This window comes from Scatophagus argus, chromosome 4 (assembly GCF_020382885.2).
Source record: "Scatophagus argus isolate fScaArg1 chromosome 4, fScaArg1.pri, whole genome shotgun sequence".
NCBI lineage: Eukaryota > Metazoa > Chordata > Actinopteri > Scatophagidae > Scatophagus > Scatophagus argus.
Window position 1 is genome coordinate 17,818,073 of NC_058496.1, and position 19,011 is coordinate 17,837,083.

A 19,011-nucleotide genomic window follows, 5' to 3' on the forward strand; every position below is an offset into this window, starting at 1 on the left:
TATTCAACAAAAGACTTACAAACCATCGTATCTCTGTTTCTGTACTGCAGTTATTTCAAATTTACTTTTAAACCATGCCAGAGACCTCTGGAATTCTCTTAACATGAAGAGCATAATTATGTTTCAAGAAATGTAATAAATGGCTTTCATTCTTGATTATGAGAAGAAGTAAAAGTGAAGGATTGTGAGTGTTTATGCGCGCATGCTCTCAAGAGCTTATCGTTGACTTATTGATGAGCTTTGCATTTGCTGCCACCTTGTGGTAAGAACGGTGTTCCCCACCTGACTGCACCACATCTCCCTTCCAGTCAGCACTGTTAAGATTGTTTTGCTTACCTTTGTTAACCTTTAATCACCCTCTGTGAATTTATCAAGTTGTTCAGTGTAAGAGGTTTTTTTTTCCTTTAAACTAAAACATTCAGGAAACAAGCAGGCAAATAGAGATGAACTGAAAAGGGAGGAATGATTCAGCAGAATTTCCTCTCCTTCCTTTTTTCCTGTTGTGTCCTCCTTCCTCGCATCATTTCTTCTCTCCTCTCCTCCTCAGCCAATGAACTGACAGTAGGAAAGGTTTATGCAGCCCTGATGATCTTCGACTACTATAAGCAGAATCGAGCGAGGAGGCTGCAGCTGCAGCAGCAGCAACAGCAGAGCACATCAGGCTCCCAGGTACAGCACCCACAAAACACATGCCTGCACACTGCACACACAGATATGCACTGAAGCCCGCACACAATGGATGCAGCAGTGCAAGCCTGTATGCATGCGCCCATATATATTATGCTTGCAGATACTGATAAACTCTTTGACTGTATGCCTGCATGTATACACACATGCAAAGAGGGTACCTTTGTCTCAACTAGCCATTCACTGGTGATTCACAAATGTATCAGCTGCTTTCTCTAGTTAATATTTTCAGTGTAAAAGCACCCAGTTATTGGTTATCTGCTAAAGTAGCTGTATTAAAGGCGCACATACCAGCCACAACCAAAGATGAATTTGCATTTGGCTGTCTGGGGATTATTTGAAACCTTGCACATCCACTGTTAAGGTGCATGTTTGTTTCTGCACACCCAAACACTCACATGGATACACACCAATGTACTACCTACAAGCATGACTGCAAGAAATGAATATTCTGGCCCAAGTCTCCACATCTGGGTGGGCACCGTGCCCCCCGTTGTCAGACCTGGATCCAACAATATTCTGCCTGCTGCCTCTGAATGTCTTCAGCATGTTGCCATCCATCTCTCCTCCACAGTGCAAGGTCGGGGCTCTGTTTAAGCCATTGCTGCCTCTGACTCACATGCAGGAGAAAGGTCTGCCTATGATGTTAAACAGTGTGGAGCCTCCCAGTATGCTTCAGGCTCAGCCCAAATCCATTGCCAAGTCCCAGCCACAGACCAGACCTAGCTCCAACTCTCTCAACAATGGAGGCACGCTGTAAGTTCAACGCTTCAGGAACAAGAGCTCAAGTTACCACATTTTAACTAAAAACTACATCCAGAGGAACAGTGTGACTTTATAATAGTAATAATTTAAATAAAGGTCAGTTTAGTAGGTTTAGGTGTTGTTTACTGGCTGCAGGCTGAAAATAAGGACTAAAACTGAGAGTCCAAGTTACTAAGAAAATAGCACTGTACAAATTTGTGCAGTGGACTTTATAGATTTTGTGGTCACGGTCCACATGTATTCAATACCTGATTTACTAATAGAGCAGCAGCTCAATACACTGTACTGATCCTGGTACTACCCAAACATTACATCGTAAATTTTAGTTCATATTTAACAATTGTTTCATTAAGAGAAAATATAAAGTATAAAGTTTAAGAGAATGGATAATAGGACAAATCAAAAGCATGAAATACACACAAGCTGCTGCAAACTGGGAAGAGAAAAAGTGGAGGTGGAGATGGAGCTGATATGGATGTTAGTCCAGAAGTAAAATGCATCCAAACAGAAAATCTTAGTTGTGTAGATGATTGTTCCATATAATTCTATATTTGGTTCGTGCTTTTGGCTCTCCTATCTGAAATGCTCACACCTAGTCTTCAGAGGTGGGGGATTAGAAATTGAATGACACAAATGGAATATTAAACAGCAGATTCATCAATCTATCAGAACGTATAATCAGCCTTCGTTTGCATGTCTCCCATTATTTATGTCAGTATGTTTGCTGAACAGTACATGTGTTGGGGAAGAATGTCTCACATCTGAGCCTGGAATACTTTTGCAAAAGCCACAGCAATCTGCCCGTGAGACTCAAAGTGTTCAAACTCAGGTTTCTAGACTGATCACTATGTGAAGAAGAAGAATCAGCTTTATTGGCAGTATATATATTTTTACATACACACACTGAATTTGTCTTCTGCATTTGACCCATCCTTAGTTGAACACACATGCAACAAATTACATGCAGTGAAAGCACACGCACAGGAGCAGTGCGCTGAGCAAATTGGGGGTTAAGTACCTTGCTCAAGGGCACATCAGCCAGCTAATGGAGGGGGGGAGCATTTGTTGCATTAATCACTCCACCACACCCAAATTTTTCCTGCCTGTCCAGTGGGGGAATCGAACCAGTGACCCTCTGGTCACAAGCCGCTTCTCCAGTCTCTAGGCCACGGCTGATGTATTCATGTGATCACAGCATTGTCACACTTTACTACTAAATCATTAGGACCGAAAATGATTAGATATTATCAAGTTATCATATGAAGTTCTTTTTGGTTGTCTGCAAAGCCAAAATGTAAACCTCTGACCCATAACATTTACACTGTATTGTTATTTTTATTAAATGAGTTGTACCTGATATAACACACAGGCCAGGTCATGACCACATCAAGGCATCATCTTCCTGGGTGATGGAGAAACCCAAGGAAGCACTCCGAGCTAAGGCTAAGAGAACGATGTCCAGGGGTCCATCAGAGGACATGCAGGACGCTGCCATTACTCAGGTACGGGAGACACATCGCCGATACATGCCGTGCATATGAAACTGCATTTTGCTCTTTCTTGCACAGATGTACAGCCATTTTATATAGAATGTATTCCCTTTATTTACCTCAATGGCAGAGAGAACCAGTCCTGAACTAGAAACAGGGTCATCTTCAAGATAGGTCTTTATTTCTAATTTCCCCTGTTTTATAAGCATGTCTTATTATATTTTAAGTACAAGGCTCTTCATTTTATGATCTATTCATTTTGCTATTACTGTTACTGAATTTGATGTAATGTCTATTTCTGACGCATCAGTACTACGATCAAAAGACACAAAAAATGCGTTATACAGCTGCATGAGTCATAGGGTTGAAGTTGTCTGACTGCCAATCAGACTCACTTAATGATGCTAACGGGATCATGTTTGTGTACGTATGTTCAGGAGTCTGTGGAAATGACGAAGATGGAGACCAGTGCCAGCAGTACAATCCCAGTCCCCGGCTCTGGTCTGGAGTACCAGGGCAGAGCCGCTTCTATGCCTCGACTCAATGCTGAGCTGCAGGTAACACGTCAGCTTCAACACACCTGTGTTCAACCGGAAACTGATTTTGAGTTTGTTGTAGTTTTAGTCGTAATGAATATGGTTTTAGTCACATTTTAGTCATTTCAATATCATGTTAATTTTAGTCCACAAAATCTATAGACTTTAGGTTGTAAAATTCTAGTCTCCTTATTGTTGTGCCTTTATCAGAAAGTGGTCAACACACACAGTGCACGTGACATTCTGCTCTACAGATTCAGATTCACTTTTCTCAGTAAATACAGTTGTCACTCACAAACTCTGACTGTTTGAATTTGTCTAATTTTTTTCTTAGTCTATCTGTGTTTGACTTTTTGGTAATCTTACACAACATCTACACAGGATGTGTAGATGTTGTGCTTTTGTGCTTTGTATCTACACAGGATGTGACACAGACAGTATGAAGTATAGGCAGCCACAGAGCCCAATGTATATTCACTTAAAAAGTAGGCTTGAAGCATAAAAATATGCTTATGGTATATTATAGTGTGGGTAAAACACTGGTCAATGCTAGAAATGAAACAATCCCCTGCCAAAACTAGTTGGCAGTTGGTTAGTTATACTGATAATTGATTAATTGTTTCAGTCACTTATCAAGCAAAAACGTCAATCATTCTGAAATGTAAAGATTTAACACTTCTCTTCGTGATTTATTAGAGTAAGTGAAGGATTCTTAAGTTTCTTGGAAATGGTTGTCAACTATTACTATTATTATTCATTTATAGTCATAGTGTTTGTTGCCAAAATTAACTTTTGATTTCCACTTGCAAACACAAACACACCATTGTGATTGGAACTAAACTTTCATGAGAAACCTTTAATATGCTTTAACAGAGTTTGCCATTCACATTATGTGATGGAAAATATTTGTTCAGTCACAGTCAGTCTTTTTATGATAGCATCACATTGAACATTTCTGCTGAAAAAGTGTGGAACTATTCATTCATTTAAGGCTGAGAAACTAAATGAATCTTTCACCAGATCCTAAGAAATACAATAAGCTCCTCATTTCCTGAGTGATGTTGATGTTGATCGATCCATGCATTTAAAGTGCATTCCTTTCACAGAGTATTGGAGTAGCTGTTGTTGATCCTTCTCTCACTGCAGAGGAGAGGTCTCAGTAATCATATTAGATCCTGGAAGGCCGCCATCTATTTGTCCAGTATCGTTTTTCTCCAGTTGCCAACCAAAAAGATCATATTGGTTCCAAATGACTTTGGGCTCAAGATTTACTGGGAGAGGAAGATGGTAATTGTGTTACTGTGGAAGAGAGAGAATCTAGAGTGGGTGATTAATGCAAGGATATAAGGAACGGGTGTGGGGTTGCCTTGTCGACTCGCTGTCTTATTTTTCTCACCTTTCTAAACAACGGGCAGAAAATCCTCTAGCCAATTCAATTAATGCTGGCCTTTTAGAAATTGCCTGGTGCTGCTGAGTGTGATGGGAACTGAATTGTGAAGTCTGAACTCTGGGGTTCCAACCTCAGTCACAGCAGTTTATCTTTCGCTCTTGCTGGATTGCTTTTCTTTTGCTTAATTTGAGCTCAGCTTTGCCAAGATCAGCAGATGACATCTGTTAATACCTGTTCTCTGTAAGACCCTTGTTTGTGCTGTGATGAATCAGTCCAGCCTCCTACTCTGTTCACTGTGACAAAGAACTAACAGCACAGCACATATTCCATACTTTTAACCCAGATAATATGGGAAATTAGATCCCAATTTTGCAGTTTCATCACCTTTTAATAAAGCATGTGCAGAACCCTATTTTAATAAGCAGTGTATGCTCTTGTCAGCCCCTCCTCAGATAACATGCCTAGCAGGCAAGAACAGAGAGAATCAAGGCTGATATATTCCTAGAGATATCTGTGAGAGTCACAAAGGCAGACTGCAGGATGTGCTGAAAGAAGCAGAGGGGAGTAAGTGGTGGGCAGAAACACATAGGAATATTTCTGTTGCATCCTGCAATGCAGGATTGCTGGCAGCTGCTGAAACATATAATGTATAAGAGACAACATATAAGTTGAGAACAGTACAGTATTCTACTTATCAGTAATACAGTATGCAGAATTAACACAAGCAATAAAATTTTCAAAAGCACCAGACAAAAGTTAAGTATTGAGGTACCTGATTGTTTCTAGATTGGGTAACTTTTTTATTTACTCCATGACATTTGACTGACAGGTTTTTTGTGCAGATTTCACATTCAAGATGTGAGAATCAAAAAATCTATAACCCAAGTGAATACAAATATCTATCCATCCCCTCCCATTTTCTGCCACTTATTTGGGGTCTGTATCAGCAGCCTAAACAGGATTCCAGACATCTCTCTGCCCAGCAACATTTTCCAACCCATCCTGGAGGATCTTGAAGTGTTTTCAAGCCAAAAAAGATATAGAATTTCTCCTGGTCTCCCCTGGGGTCATCTACTAGTTTGACAGGCCCAGAAACCCTCCAAAGGCACCCGGGAGGCATCATAATGAGATGTTTTATCCAAAGGAACGTTGTCTCTACTCTGAGCTCCATTCAGATATTAGGAGCTCTATCCTATGTCTCAGGGTAGGCCTGGCCACCCTAGAGAGGAAACTCATTTTTTTTTGTATCCCCAACCTCTTTTTATTCTTCTTTTTACCCTCACACATGAACAGAGATCCCAAGACATTTCCATATTCAGCATCTCAGGGTGAAGCTCATCCACTTGCTGTTCAGGAGCGTCTTGAGTACCTCAGAGCCCTCCACCAGGGATATGGGTGAGATGTCCCCTAAATCTTCAAACTCCAGAGAATGTGTTGGTTGAGCTTATCTATCTGCTCAACAGTAAATTCACTCAGGATCATCAATTCATGCCACACAAAGCCTGAGACGAGCCCAGCTTTGCCTCCTTGAGTCATCTGATGACCTTCACTGGGGCCGACCAGAAGTCCTTACTTTAGCAACCCTGAACTCCTCCCGAAGTGCCATCTCCACAGTGGAATATCTGAATGCGAGCCACTCAGAAGTCGACATCCTCCCCTGGGATGCATAAGAACTTTTTGCAGAACCAATTTACGAAGCCATGGATGAGTAGACCTGGGTCCCCACCTGGGCCTGCCCCCTGCCTAATGATACACCTGATCATGCCTATCCCTCGGGCACACATGTCTGTGGCTCCATGTAATTCTTTTGGACTGTGTCTGTGTCCCATGGGTCAAGGCCTGACCACCAGATGCTCACTTCTTAAGTCTGGCTCCAGGAGGGCTCCCTGGTTTCCCCATTCCTGCATCTTCTTCTTGGCTCATTCATGTGTCATCTGTGAATGGCTTTAAGTCTGACCTCTTCTTTGGGATCCTTGGGGTCTCCTGACAGGAGCTGTTGCCCCGCAAAACAGAGTTCCTAGAATCACAGGAATGCAAAAATCACTCCACAAAGCAGTTCTTGCAGGATAATCCCAAATATATTTATCATAAAGTAGTTAGATTTGGAAGCTCCTGCGACTTCAACATGAATGTTTCACTTAATTTTTTACTTCTTCACTGATAAATAATGTAACCTCTGAAATGGGGTATTCACAATACAAACACAGCGCGTTTACTTCTGGTGCTAATAAAGTGCATTGTACGACCAATACTTGTGTACTTTTACTTGTTTAAATACAGAAGCTTAATTAAAATAATGAAAATACTAAACTTATGAAATGATTTTTTATTTTGTGAAAACAAACTTATACTTGAAGCCACTATGTGCTGCAAATGAAAAATTCTGTCTTTGGTGCTTCCCTCCTCTAAACTAATTATCTATACAGCATTAAATTTTTTACATAAATGTTTACATTTTAGAGAAATAGAAAGGAAGCAGCTATAATTTTCTAGAAATTCGACACAAAGCTTTAAGTAAAGTATGTGAACACTTACATCCAAAAATGATAGCTGCTGCTAATCTCTTCTATGCTGTTGTTTCTCCTTTTTCTCTCTCTTGCATAACAGCGGAGCCATTCACGCCACTCTCCAGGGATCCATCTAGCCGTATGTATACGCTGCCACTCAAAATATATACTTTTTAGTGTATATTTTCTAGATTTAGCTGGCCCACGTGAGTGAACTCTTAAATTCACAGTGCCAGTACTCAGATCAAATCTGTCGGATGTCATATTGGCATGGATTAATGTCTTCATACAAATAAGTGTAGTGTTATTAGGTAGATCATGCGCCTGATTTGTGTATGGCACTACACCATAAAGCCTCCCTGTATACCACCCTCTAGTGGTAATATCAGAAAAGACACTTACCCACTATATCTTATTGAGGTTTGAGCAGTCAGTGCTGTATAGTTAACCAAAGTTTTAATCATTACCTACATGTTGATCTTTTGTCATCATACATGCAGTTGATTCTGTGTCTGTGGTGGTACAAGAACAAGAAAAAATGCAAATTATTTACATCAAACGATTTTATCCAATTACATAAAAAAAACATTTCTTGTGAGGCATCAGTGACTTCTCCTCTTTGTATCCCAAAGTAGAATAGACATCATCGTTCTAACAAATGATTGTCTTAGCTCACCGTTAATGAATGAACTCCCACTGATTCAGAAGGCACACCTGGCCATTCTCCCTTCAACAGATAATGAAATTGTTTTTTAAGCCAGAGTTGGAGGTACAGGATGGCCAGGTGTTTCCCTTTCTGCAGTTTTAATGCAAAGCTCACAAAAACCTTTTCATCCTGTTTGCTGTTCCATGTGCATAGTCAGTTTTTCAAAAAAATTGATATGTTCAGGAATGTTCATGTTTCATTTTTGATCTAATTAATTTTCTTTGACAGTATCTTCAATCACATGGTTGAGTGAATAAAATTCTCACATTTTAATGTATAAGTATATCATCAAGAGTGAAAACATTTATTTAATGTGTAAGAGTCAGGTGTAGTCATAAGGAGTTTTCCGACCAAATAGTTCTGGGGACTCCCTGAGAGAAAATGCACACTGGGGAGCTCCCTGCATGAGCTACATACCCTCAAGAGCTTTTTTTAGTGTTTGCATTCACACCTCCAACAGGAACGCTGAAGTTCTGAAACCCACCCAGGGGTTGGTACAATAATCATTTCTGTGCGACAAACTGAGGACTTCACTGTCAGTCCATTTGTCTATGTTTTGTCTATTTTTTAGTGCTATGTAACATGCTGTTGTTTACACACTCTTCATTTTATGTGGTTCTTCATGAGCCAGTCTGTCCCTGATGCCAGCCCAATGAAGAGATCAGCCTCCACGGTGGCCCCACAGCGACCCCAGGAGGTCAACCTGAGGGACTACACCCTGGAGAAACCCAGCCAAGATCGACCCCACCACCATCACCATCATCACCGCTGCCACCACCGTAAAGATAGAGATAAAGACAGAGAGAAGAGGCAGAGGTCTTTGGATACACCTCTGGGTGGACAACCGCTGGGCTCTGCTGGTTAGTTAGCTCTTACACACACACACACACACACACACACTCCTCTCTCCATCACTTCTGGGGACATTACATAGACTTCCATTCATTTCCTGGAGGCTTAACCACCACCTAACCATAACAATAAACATTACCTGCCTAATCCTAACCCTTACCTTAACCAAAGCATAACCTCAACATTCAAGCAAGTCTTCACCCTAATATTTAATGATTTAAGTTGTGGGGACTTGCATTCGGTCCCCATAAGTAAGGCGGGTCCCTACAATGTGACTGTGTAAACAGTTTTTGTCCTTACAACTACAGGAATACGCATCCACACACAATCTGAGATGGCATACAAATACCAATACACTGTTTCCCGAAATCCCATTTGTTTGATACTTTGTTTGTTATATAAACTAGGACAAACTAATGTGGAATAGATATGTCACCATAGATCTCCTGCCAAGTATGGTGTAGATATTCACATAAATAGTTATAACCGGTAGACATGGTGAGTAAGACTCAGTTACACAACTCAGGAGACAGGCTTCGTTAAAACTCTTTAAAAGTCTTCAGTTCTTCACAACAGGTTCAAATCTTGGGGTTAAACAGAGACAAAGTCAAAAGGGCAAGCCAAGATCCAATTAACCAGGGAAACAAAGACACCAAGAGAGATTGATGGAATGCATGACACAAGGGTACATAATGAACTGGCACAGAGGGAAGACAAAGCACAGCTTAAATGCATTGCTTAAACAAGACACAGGTGAGGACACAGGCAGGACAAACAATCAATATTGACGGGAAAGCAGACAAAGACAGGAGGCAAGACAAGACAAAGAAAAACCACACAACAGGTAACTGACAGCATAAGTAAGAAACAAGAGATGTCAAGAAATATCTTTTCTTGACAACTTATGGCTTCCTGTCTAAATGTAGAAAGATAAATTATTGTATGTCCACAGGGCTGAGCAAAACAGATATATTTTTAGAAAACAAAATAGTCATAATAATCATTTTTGGTTCATTTTGGTTTTGAAACCAGTCACTCATGACTATAAATTAATGAATAGTACATTTTAAATTAAATCAATTTTTTTTTTTTATATGAACACTATTACAAAGAGAAAAAAGTTACAGAATGAACTATAAAGGTTATATGTATTAAGGCGAGAATTAAAAAAGAAACCACAATAAGATAACAGTACTTTACAGTCATATTTCCATCCCTGTCGTGGAACCATGTTAACTCCTATTAACTGCCACCAGGATGTAAAAGCCGGACACATCACTTCATGTGGTAAAGTATGATTCGCGACCACTCTGCAGGGTCTTAACTGTGGCAGAGATCAGCAATGCTGTCTTTGGGTGTGTCTGTGAGACTACAGCTCCGTACACATGCTCTTTATTACTCAGATAAAAGAGACTGACAGACACGAACAGCCAACGACCCAGTAATTTATAGGCAGCCTCTCTGCAGGGCGAGATTGTGAAGAAAGAAGCGGAGGGGATAAAACCCCTTTGGTGTCTGTCTGGATTCTGCTGCAGATTTCTCCTTTTTAACTTGGGGGTGGTCCACAAACCAGCTGCTCATGCAGCTGTCACTGTTTAGACAATGTGGATCAACAGTTTTTACAGGCTACTTGTGACTAATAAGTAGTGTTTCTGGACTGAAAATCCTGGTACTACCATTTTTTATTTTTGAAATTTTTAAACACCTAGTGGTGTCACTCAGTGGATGTTGTGTTGACAAAAAAATCTCTAATGTTGGTGAATCATTAAGAATAAAGTCATGAATAAAATCTTTGATAAAGGAGAGTGAAGAGTACTTCAAGTCAAGTCAAGTCAGCTTTATTTATGCGGCCTAATAGTACAGATCACAAATGTGACTGACTTCAGTGGCCTTACAGTCTAGTCCACAGACAGACAAGGTCATGAGGTCTGAAGTCGTAAATAATTCATAATTAAAGGTCAAAAGTTTTGTATTTGTGTTTGTAAATCATGTAACGTAACTATGAATGTCATTAAGTCCTAATGACTTAAATGGTTGTTACATCAGTCCATTATGGTTGCAGGTGTAAAGGTTAATACATTTCTTCTCCAGATCTCCATTGATGTAAATGTTAGTGTGAATGTAGCACAACTTCAAAAATTAAACAAATTGGATCTTAAATTGGATTTTCACTGTCAGAAGACCTTACAAACATGTCACATTATGAAAGAGCACAAAAAAAATAAAATAAAATGAATGATGGCTGATTTTCATTTAGCTGCTTCAGTTTCAGGGTGCTTGTGTTGTTGTATGCTTGCTCACGCTGCAATATTGTCCTCCTCCACAGCTACACCAGGAGAACAAACATCTGACCCAGCTGCCTCTAGAAAGCGAACTCACGACCGCGGACGTTCCCATGAGAGGAAACACCACCATTCCTCGGCGGAAAAGCAGCGCTACTACTCCTGTGACCGCTACTGCAGCCGGGAACACTGCCACACCAAATCTGCCACTGCCAGCTGTGCTGCCTCCCCCATCGAGGGGCAGGAAATCAGCACCAAGCAGGTGTGGGGGGGGGGGGACCAGTGGTTTTAGAACAGGTGAAGGGGATGAGTTTTAGATGAGTTTGGAGTTCACATGACAGACCATTATCTTTGAATTCTATTTTCCCTCAGAATATCATTTTATCAGGATAAAAAAAAATCTCAATAGTAAATGGTATTGAAAAAACCTTCCTTTAGAGGTGTGTGCAACTTGAGCAGAATGATCTGCAGAGTCAGTGTCATAGTCTCTGACCAGAAGCAATCTTTAGGACAGTGCTGTACTGTAACTTAAGTAAAGACACAATCTGATATAATTATCTACATGAATTATGTCTATCAATACAACTGACCACACATGTTTTTTTTTAGTGTTGTAACTTTGTGACTCAGAAACAAGACTGGAAAAATACGCATGAGGGAGCACACCGTTAGCAGCACTTGGACAATGCTGTGAAAGGGTTTATTTTAACCCATGATAGTTCCCTAAAGGTGAACAAGTAGTTTTATGGCCTAAAACTAACCAAACAGTGACAGAGAACTGTGATAAAAATGAAAATAGTAAGTTAGCTATTTCTAAAAATTGTAATTCAAAAATATAACAAGTACCACACAAGACGTGAGCCCTTGAACTGAGACTTGAACTGAGCTACAATGATGGTCCTGTAGCAATATTAATCATGATGTCGTTGATGTTTGTCATAGAAAGCATTTTCACAATCTCAAATGTCAGTATTATATACCTTGTTGAATGAAGGAGAGGACTTTTGAGAGAAAGAGAGACTAAAAGGGAAAATTGAATGCGGAGTTATGGCGATCTCTCTGCATGCTCTACTTTCTCCTCTGTCGACCTGTAGTGCAGCCTCTCATGGCCTTTCACTTCTTTTCCCACTTTCTCTTTTCATCATTTTCCATCCATTTTGTCTGTCTGTCATTACCTTTCCATTAGTGCTTGTTCTTTTTCATTCTGTCTTTTGTCTCCCTGTTCTCTGCCTCATTTGTTCTCTGTCACCTTTCATGTCATCACATATCACATTTTGGTGTCTTTCCTTTCCTCCGGTGGCCCTGTCCCTGTTTCCTTTCCTTTTCTCTCTTACATATTTTTCTCATCGTTCTATCGTTTCAAATTGCTTGTCCAATTTTCATCTAGGGCAGTGGTTGGGTTAAAGGCAGCCCAGTGGCACTGAGCTCCAGTTCTAGCACGCCAAGCCGCGGACGTCGGCAGCTCCCCCAGACCCCCCTCACCCCGCGGCCCGGGGTGGCCTACAAGACTGCCAATTCATCCCCCGTGCACTTTGTGTCCAGCCAGGCCTCTCTGAGTCCCGGCCGGCTGAGCCGTGGCCTGTCGGAGCACAACGCACTCCGGCACAGCGGCTCCCGCCACTTCCCCTGCCCTGTCACTCGTATCAGCTCCGAGCCCTTCCTGGGCCAAGGCCACGATGCGGCCCTGGGCAGCCTCTACAGCAGCCTCCGGGACCAGCTGGACGTCTTCCAGGATGCGGCGTCACGGACGCCAAGCCCCCACGTTGGACGCTCATCTCGGACCGAACTGCCTCGCATGATGGGAGCCCTGCTTCCCGCTCCGCAGCAGAACCTTGGGGTGCCCAACGGGTACCACTTCAGCTTTGGGGGCAGCACCAGCCCAGGCTCTGACATCAGGGCACCCAGGTATTACCAGGAGGCAGAGGAGGACGAATGGTGCTAGCATGGCTTTAAACCAACCTTTTTAATGCATTTTTGAGGAATTGTGATGAGTTTTATCATCTTCTTTGAAGGCTTTAGTTTACATTGTCACTGTGTGTGTTTAATGCTGTATTTGAAGCCTAACTTGGAGAGCTAAGACCATCGAAACAGGGAGAAAGCTTGAAATGAGTAATATTTGAATGTGAACAATAAAGTGTCATCTTTATCAAAGGGCATGTAGCATTATGAAACAGAAAAGTTGACTTTTTGTCAAGATTAAATGTCTTACAGTTGCTTGATTTGCTTTGACTTCAGTGGTTTGTTGACACCACTATACTGATCCTCAAACAGTACTGCATTAAAAACAAAGACTGTATACTATATATTTAAGAAGACTTTGGAAGAAAAGTGAAAATCCAATGAAATCTTCCAGTCTGTATTCCAGGGAAACCATTCAAGTTAACACATTGCTGTTCTGCTGTTTCACGTGAGGGTAATTTGTTTCTGATTACTGAACAACGCCGCTTTATTCACATTAGAGTCCCCCCCTGAAAAAAAAGAAAAAATACAAAAACTTGATCTGCGCTTGCTGCTTTGCTCCAAATAGGATTCTTAGGGGTTAGGAAAACCTTCATGACTTAATTTTGCTGCTAGCAATGTTCAAAAACTTTTCAATACCTTCATTATTTTATTCCTGCACAACAAGATTTATGTGTCAGCTTATAACGCCAATAAGGTAAGATGTTAGCAGATGGTTGCTTAGTGACAGTCACTGACAGGTGTAAAGCAACAAAAGCATTCATTCGAAGTTGTGTTTCTGATTACTTGAGAATTTGGGTTCAATACTGACTCACATCTTAGCTCTGGTTTGGTCTCCATTGACTCCAGAGGAAAATTAGCTGTTTCTTTAGCTAGTAAATGCTCCACTATGTCCACCAGCTAGACTCTAACTTTGTCTGCCTGCTGTTTGCTGCTGAGCAGATGGTGTACAGCAGGTGTATTACACCTTTTTCACTGAAAAGCTGTCTGCTGCTAACCCTAATGGCTAAAGACCCTAACCCGGGGCTCTATTAAGGGAATAGCACCACACTCAAGGTGAATTGTGCTTTCTTTATAAGATGGTTAACAGACATGTCACCATCTTTCACATTATTATCACAGCTAACAGCACAACATACCATGTAACAGACCATTTATTTTTAAAGCTGTAAGTCAAATTACTTCTGAAGTATGTATGTTTGAGAGTCAGTATGGCAGTTTCAGCAGAAAGTGATGGCACTGCAAGTCACGGAAACCGAGCAAAAAGCAGGTCAGTACTTCAGTGAAATGATTTAAAATGTTTCAAATGTTTGAAAAACCTCAAAGACATTCTGACACTGTACAAGCAGCTGTGTTGTTCTTTATTTTAGGACTCTACCATTCCATGATGATGCCTAATCCTTTATGACATTCCCTTTGTGTCAGTCGAACAGATTAAGTGCTGTCACACAGACAGCGATGATTGTTTTGTCTGTTAAACGTTTCTTGCAAACCTCAAGACAGAAGCAACGCATGGTCTTGTAAAGTACCCGACTGACTGATTTGTTTCTATAAAAATTTCCTTGTAGATGTTCTCTTTTCATTGTGTGCATTTTTTTGTATGACATGGGGAAAAAAAAACAGTTGCGTTTTATGTGATGTGGACTGCTTACAGTTTGCCATCGTTTCAGGTCTAATGTTTCTTACAGACTTCTTGCGATGTAAGACAAAGTGCCTATCCTTTTAGATATACTGTAGAAAAAGATGCAATGTCAGCTGTTTTCTAATGCATCCACACTTGAGTAGATGTTTGGTTCATTCTGTATGTAGCTCTGCAGGAAAACATGTTGTACAGGAAGCCTTATCTGCAAGCAGAAAAATAATACCTACAGTACACTTAAAAGACAGGAATGAAAAAATGACATTGTGAAAGTGAATTATTTTTCTTGTTTTTGATAAACCATAAAGTCTTTTTATGGGTGAGAAAGAATCAATATTGTGGAAACGCTATGCGAGCATTTAACAACTATGAAATCTGCATAAATATATCAATCCAGTTACATTAATGCCAGTAACACAGTGTGCATGTTTAGAATCTAGACCTGGTCAGCTAGCTGCTATGACCACCATTTATTTTATTTAATTTTATTTTTTGGATATTGCAGAGTGCGTGTTAGTCAGCTGGAGTCCGAAGCAGCAGGGGTTAAACTGTGTGTACTTTCTGACTTGGGACGCACAGTAGCAAAGGGTGATCCAGTGTGACTCCAAGTTCTGTGTCGACGTGCGTATATGGATTAAAACTAACACTTGTAAACATCAGGTCTTGCTGATATATTTTGCATTTCTAGGTGTAGTTTGTTGTTTCATGTTTTCTGTTTTTTTTATTTCATTTTTACCACATTCGTGGAAAACTGGCAGAAAACTGATGTTGCAATGTCATGCCAAGATATGTCCAGCAGCTACTATACCATGGAGAGAAATCTATTTCATTCATATTATAGACTTTGGTGCCAGAGCTGCCAGTCTGCACCAGTATTCAAAATTCACACACACAGGCAGAGTGACTAACTTCTCCATCCACATGAGCAACAATAGCATTATTAGCTGTGTACCAACTCCATACCACATACTAACTCTTAGCTGGTTTTGGATATGCAGTGTCTTCATGATGAAAAAATAAAAAGTATTCTCATAGATGTCAGTATACATACTAAATCTGTTTGACCTTCTGGTGTGCTGGAAAATGCAATGCTCAAGAGAACTTTTATTAAAGAATAAGGCCTGATCACCACTGTTACAACACTGGCAATATTGCTAAAGTAGCAGTGCACGGGATAACATTTGATAAGGTAGTTATTAAAGAATTGTGACTAAGATATATACAGTTCAGTACAATGTAGAGTGCTGTCAGTGCTTTTGGTGGACAAACTCTGTATTGGTAACACTGTTTCTAAATGAGTTTAAATGGATCTGCATTTCAGTGCTAGCATTTCATGTTAATTATTGATCAGCAAATCTGCTGATGCTGATATATTTGTGCTAAGCTAGTATCAGTCAAGATATCTTTAGGACACGCTGTAAACTGTTGTAATGTTGTAAGGATGTGGGACACAGCTAATACGTCCAAGCACAAAGTTGCTTTTTGCTTTATAAAATCCATTCTGGGATATGCAGGAAAACCCTTTAGAAGTGAAGCTCTGTAAAAATGGGAGATGAGGGCAAATCGAGGGAACCTTGTCCTTTTGACTCAGCTGTATAAGTAGTGCTAAACACTGCGACAGTAAACCAACTTCCGAATTCGGTCTCAGCATAATTAAATCTCCTCCAGCTCTGTGATATTACAAAAAAATTTAGTTACACTCTAAAAGATAAATTACAGCACAAATCACAGATCTGCTCCTGGAATGTGCACAATACCTGTCTGTTGTCTGTTTAAGATTGTGTAGGATTACATGAAATACTCACACAGCACTTAGCCTGGGGCCGAAAGGTGCCAGTGTGAAGCACCACTGAAGTAAAAAAAAGAGTAGTTACATAATTCCAATAGACATGTAACCCAGGGCTGGTCAAAGTGCTGTGTTACTCGTATCACCCTGGGTTTAGGCTAACCCCAGGTTAACAATGTGCACATGAAATGGGTCAGCCCTTTGTCCAAGGACTCAAGATAGTCCTTGGATTAAGAGTATGCAGTCTGGAAAGCCCCACTGATATATAAGAATGTTCAGAAGTGGATCTGACAGTGGTGTAGGGTGGATTTTTTTTTTTCTTTAAATGATCCCAATGGGCAACACCTGCACTACTGCCTCCCTGTCTTTGCTTCTGATTTGAATGAAGAAATTTAGCTCTCTAGCTGTTGAATTCTAGAAATACATCTTCACAACACCTATCAGTCACAGAGCTCTGGAGGACTGCCTGTTAATGCCTGAAACTGTACTCTATTCTGAACTGCATATGTAGGCTGAGTTACACAAAAACATATGTAATATGCAACTTGCTTGATACACATGACTGGCATTAACATGATATTGTGTTTTTTGAAAATGTGATCCATCGCTCTGCTTTTCATCCGCAACGTGAGAAAGATTTTAACCTTTGCAGCAGCTGATTGACTAGAAGGTATTTGTGTAGGATTTTTTGAGAGACTCAGCGGGTAGCAGGGGGGAAATACAGCGGCCTTGTTTAACCACAAAGACACACACTACAGGGGCCAGACACAAGTTGAAAACGTGCGAGTAGGGCTATGCAACAAACCCATTTCTCCATCCATTCTGTAGCTTTACATGCTGGTCTCTTCAGATTCAGGCTTCAGCATGATTGTGACCAAATGTTTTGTAGAAAATGGTATGAAAAAAAAGTCATGCAAACAAAAAAGACTTAAAATGCATAAAGGCACACAGTGTAAACAAGAAATAGATTATTTAAAATATTTAGGATTACTGCAACTTTATACGTATATATTTGCATGCATAACATTTATCCACTTGGACAACGTCAGTGACAATCCCAGTGCTCAAAATGGGAGGTGTGTCCTGTTAGGTCACAATAAAAGGGTTTTGTTAAATCTACCTTGAATATTGTGAAAGTGATTTTTTTTGTTTTTTGTCAGAGACAGGAACACTTTCTTCTGCAGATACATTAATTGTTGTAAAAGTTTTCAAGTCACATTAGGAAAGCAAAAATCACTGAAATACCTGGACCTTTTTTAACCATGCAGCCTGTGTACCTTTGCCCAAGTCTGGACCAATCGGCCACCAAACAAAGGATCCAATGTCCTTACTTCCACATACCATTGGCAGTGTACATGTGGCTTTTTCTTGAGAAAATACAAATGTTTGCATGTTCTAACAATGTATGTGCATGTAGAAAACTTAGTACTTTTAGATACCATGTGATTTTTGTTGTTGATTTTTAATATTTGATATAAAGTGTGGGTTTGTTGAAAAGACAAATTTCTATTAAAAGCAGTATTGAACAGTTCCACCCCATGCAACAGAACTGGAACCATTCCTTTATTTGGGTCTTGGGTTTCAGTAAAATGTTTGTTTGCCTGATTTTATGTTTCTTGGCCAAACTTTGAATTCTGCAGTTGTTTCTACATTAAACATTTTGTATGAAGCAAAGCTCCTTGAAATAAAAAAGAATGAAATGAAACTGCTTCTCATTAGCTGAATGATTTGAGTGTTGGATAACTGTATGAGAAGGATGTTGTTCTGATTACTTGTCAGTCAAGGCATTCCAGAACAAAAGCTTGATGTAGCATTGGTTTGTCAAACTAGTGTTTGAACATTTATGCTAAATATATTTTTGTGTTTTGCTCAGCAGGATCTATTAAAGCAGCAATTTTTACTTTTCAAATTTGTCTTTTTTCATATTTCACCTTATAATACCAGCAGCCTTTGCTATTTTTCTATATATTTAAGCCTATTGCTTGGAGTTGAAGCAGGCCCCTGCTGCTGTTATACTTCATAGACAGCTTTCAAGACAGATATTTGTCATAGCCAGAAGTAGTTTTATCTGGGAAAACTTTTAAATGATAATCATACTATAGTTATGCCACATGTTAAAAAAAGGTCCATATTGCAATGACAAATTGATATAAATAGTCTGAAAACCAAAAGAATAATAAACTGTAATAATAAATATTAAATGTAAATGTTCAAATGAAAAGATTTAATGAAAAAAAATGAACATGTATTTGAAAATGGAAATAAAAACATACCAAAATTTGAAAGAGAAAATGAATTGTAGTTTAATCCTTTTGTTGTCTAATTTGTACAAATTAAAATAGAAGATAATAATAGAGAAGGTAATCTCAGTGTTCCCAGGTAACTTTCCTTTCCAGTTTTCAGTATTACACC

The 19,011-nt window shown here is 39.9% G+C and overlaps 1 protein-coding gene across 6 annotated transcripts in view; it reads left to right on the plus strand.

The window, feature by feature from the left end:
- The window catches only part of cacna1ba (calcium channel, voltage-dependent, N type, alpha 1B subunit, a), a 120,336-nt gene extending 104,478 nt beyond the window's left edge, over positions 1-15,858 (plus strand). For 5 of the 6 annotated variants that reach the window (XM_046385654.1, XM_046385657.1, XM_046385655.1 and 2 more), the window contains 8 exons: positions 548-669; positions 1,262-1,443; positions 2,822-2,954; positions 3,380-3,499; positions 7,476-7,514; positions 8,713-8,941; positions 11,260-11,477; positions 12,603-15,858. In XM_046385654.1, coding sequence (XP_046241610.1) covers positions 548-669; positions 1,262-1,443; positions 2,822-2,954; positions 3,380-3,499; positions 7,476-7,514; positions 8,713-8,941; positions 11,260-11,477; positions 12,603-13,157 — 1,598 coding nt within the window. In that variant the 3' untranslated portion in view covers positions 13,158-15,858. The remainder of the gene's footprint in view (positions 1-547; positions 670-1,261; positions 1,444-2,821; positions 2,955-3,379; positions 3,500-7,475; positions 7,515-8,712; positions 8,942-11,259; positions 11,478-12,602) is intronic. The other variant, XM_046385660.1, reaches the window with a different exon arrangement.
- The last annotated feature ends 3,153 nt before the right edge of the window (positions 15,859-19,011 follow it).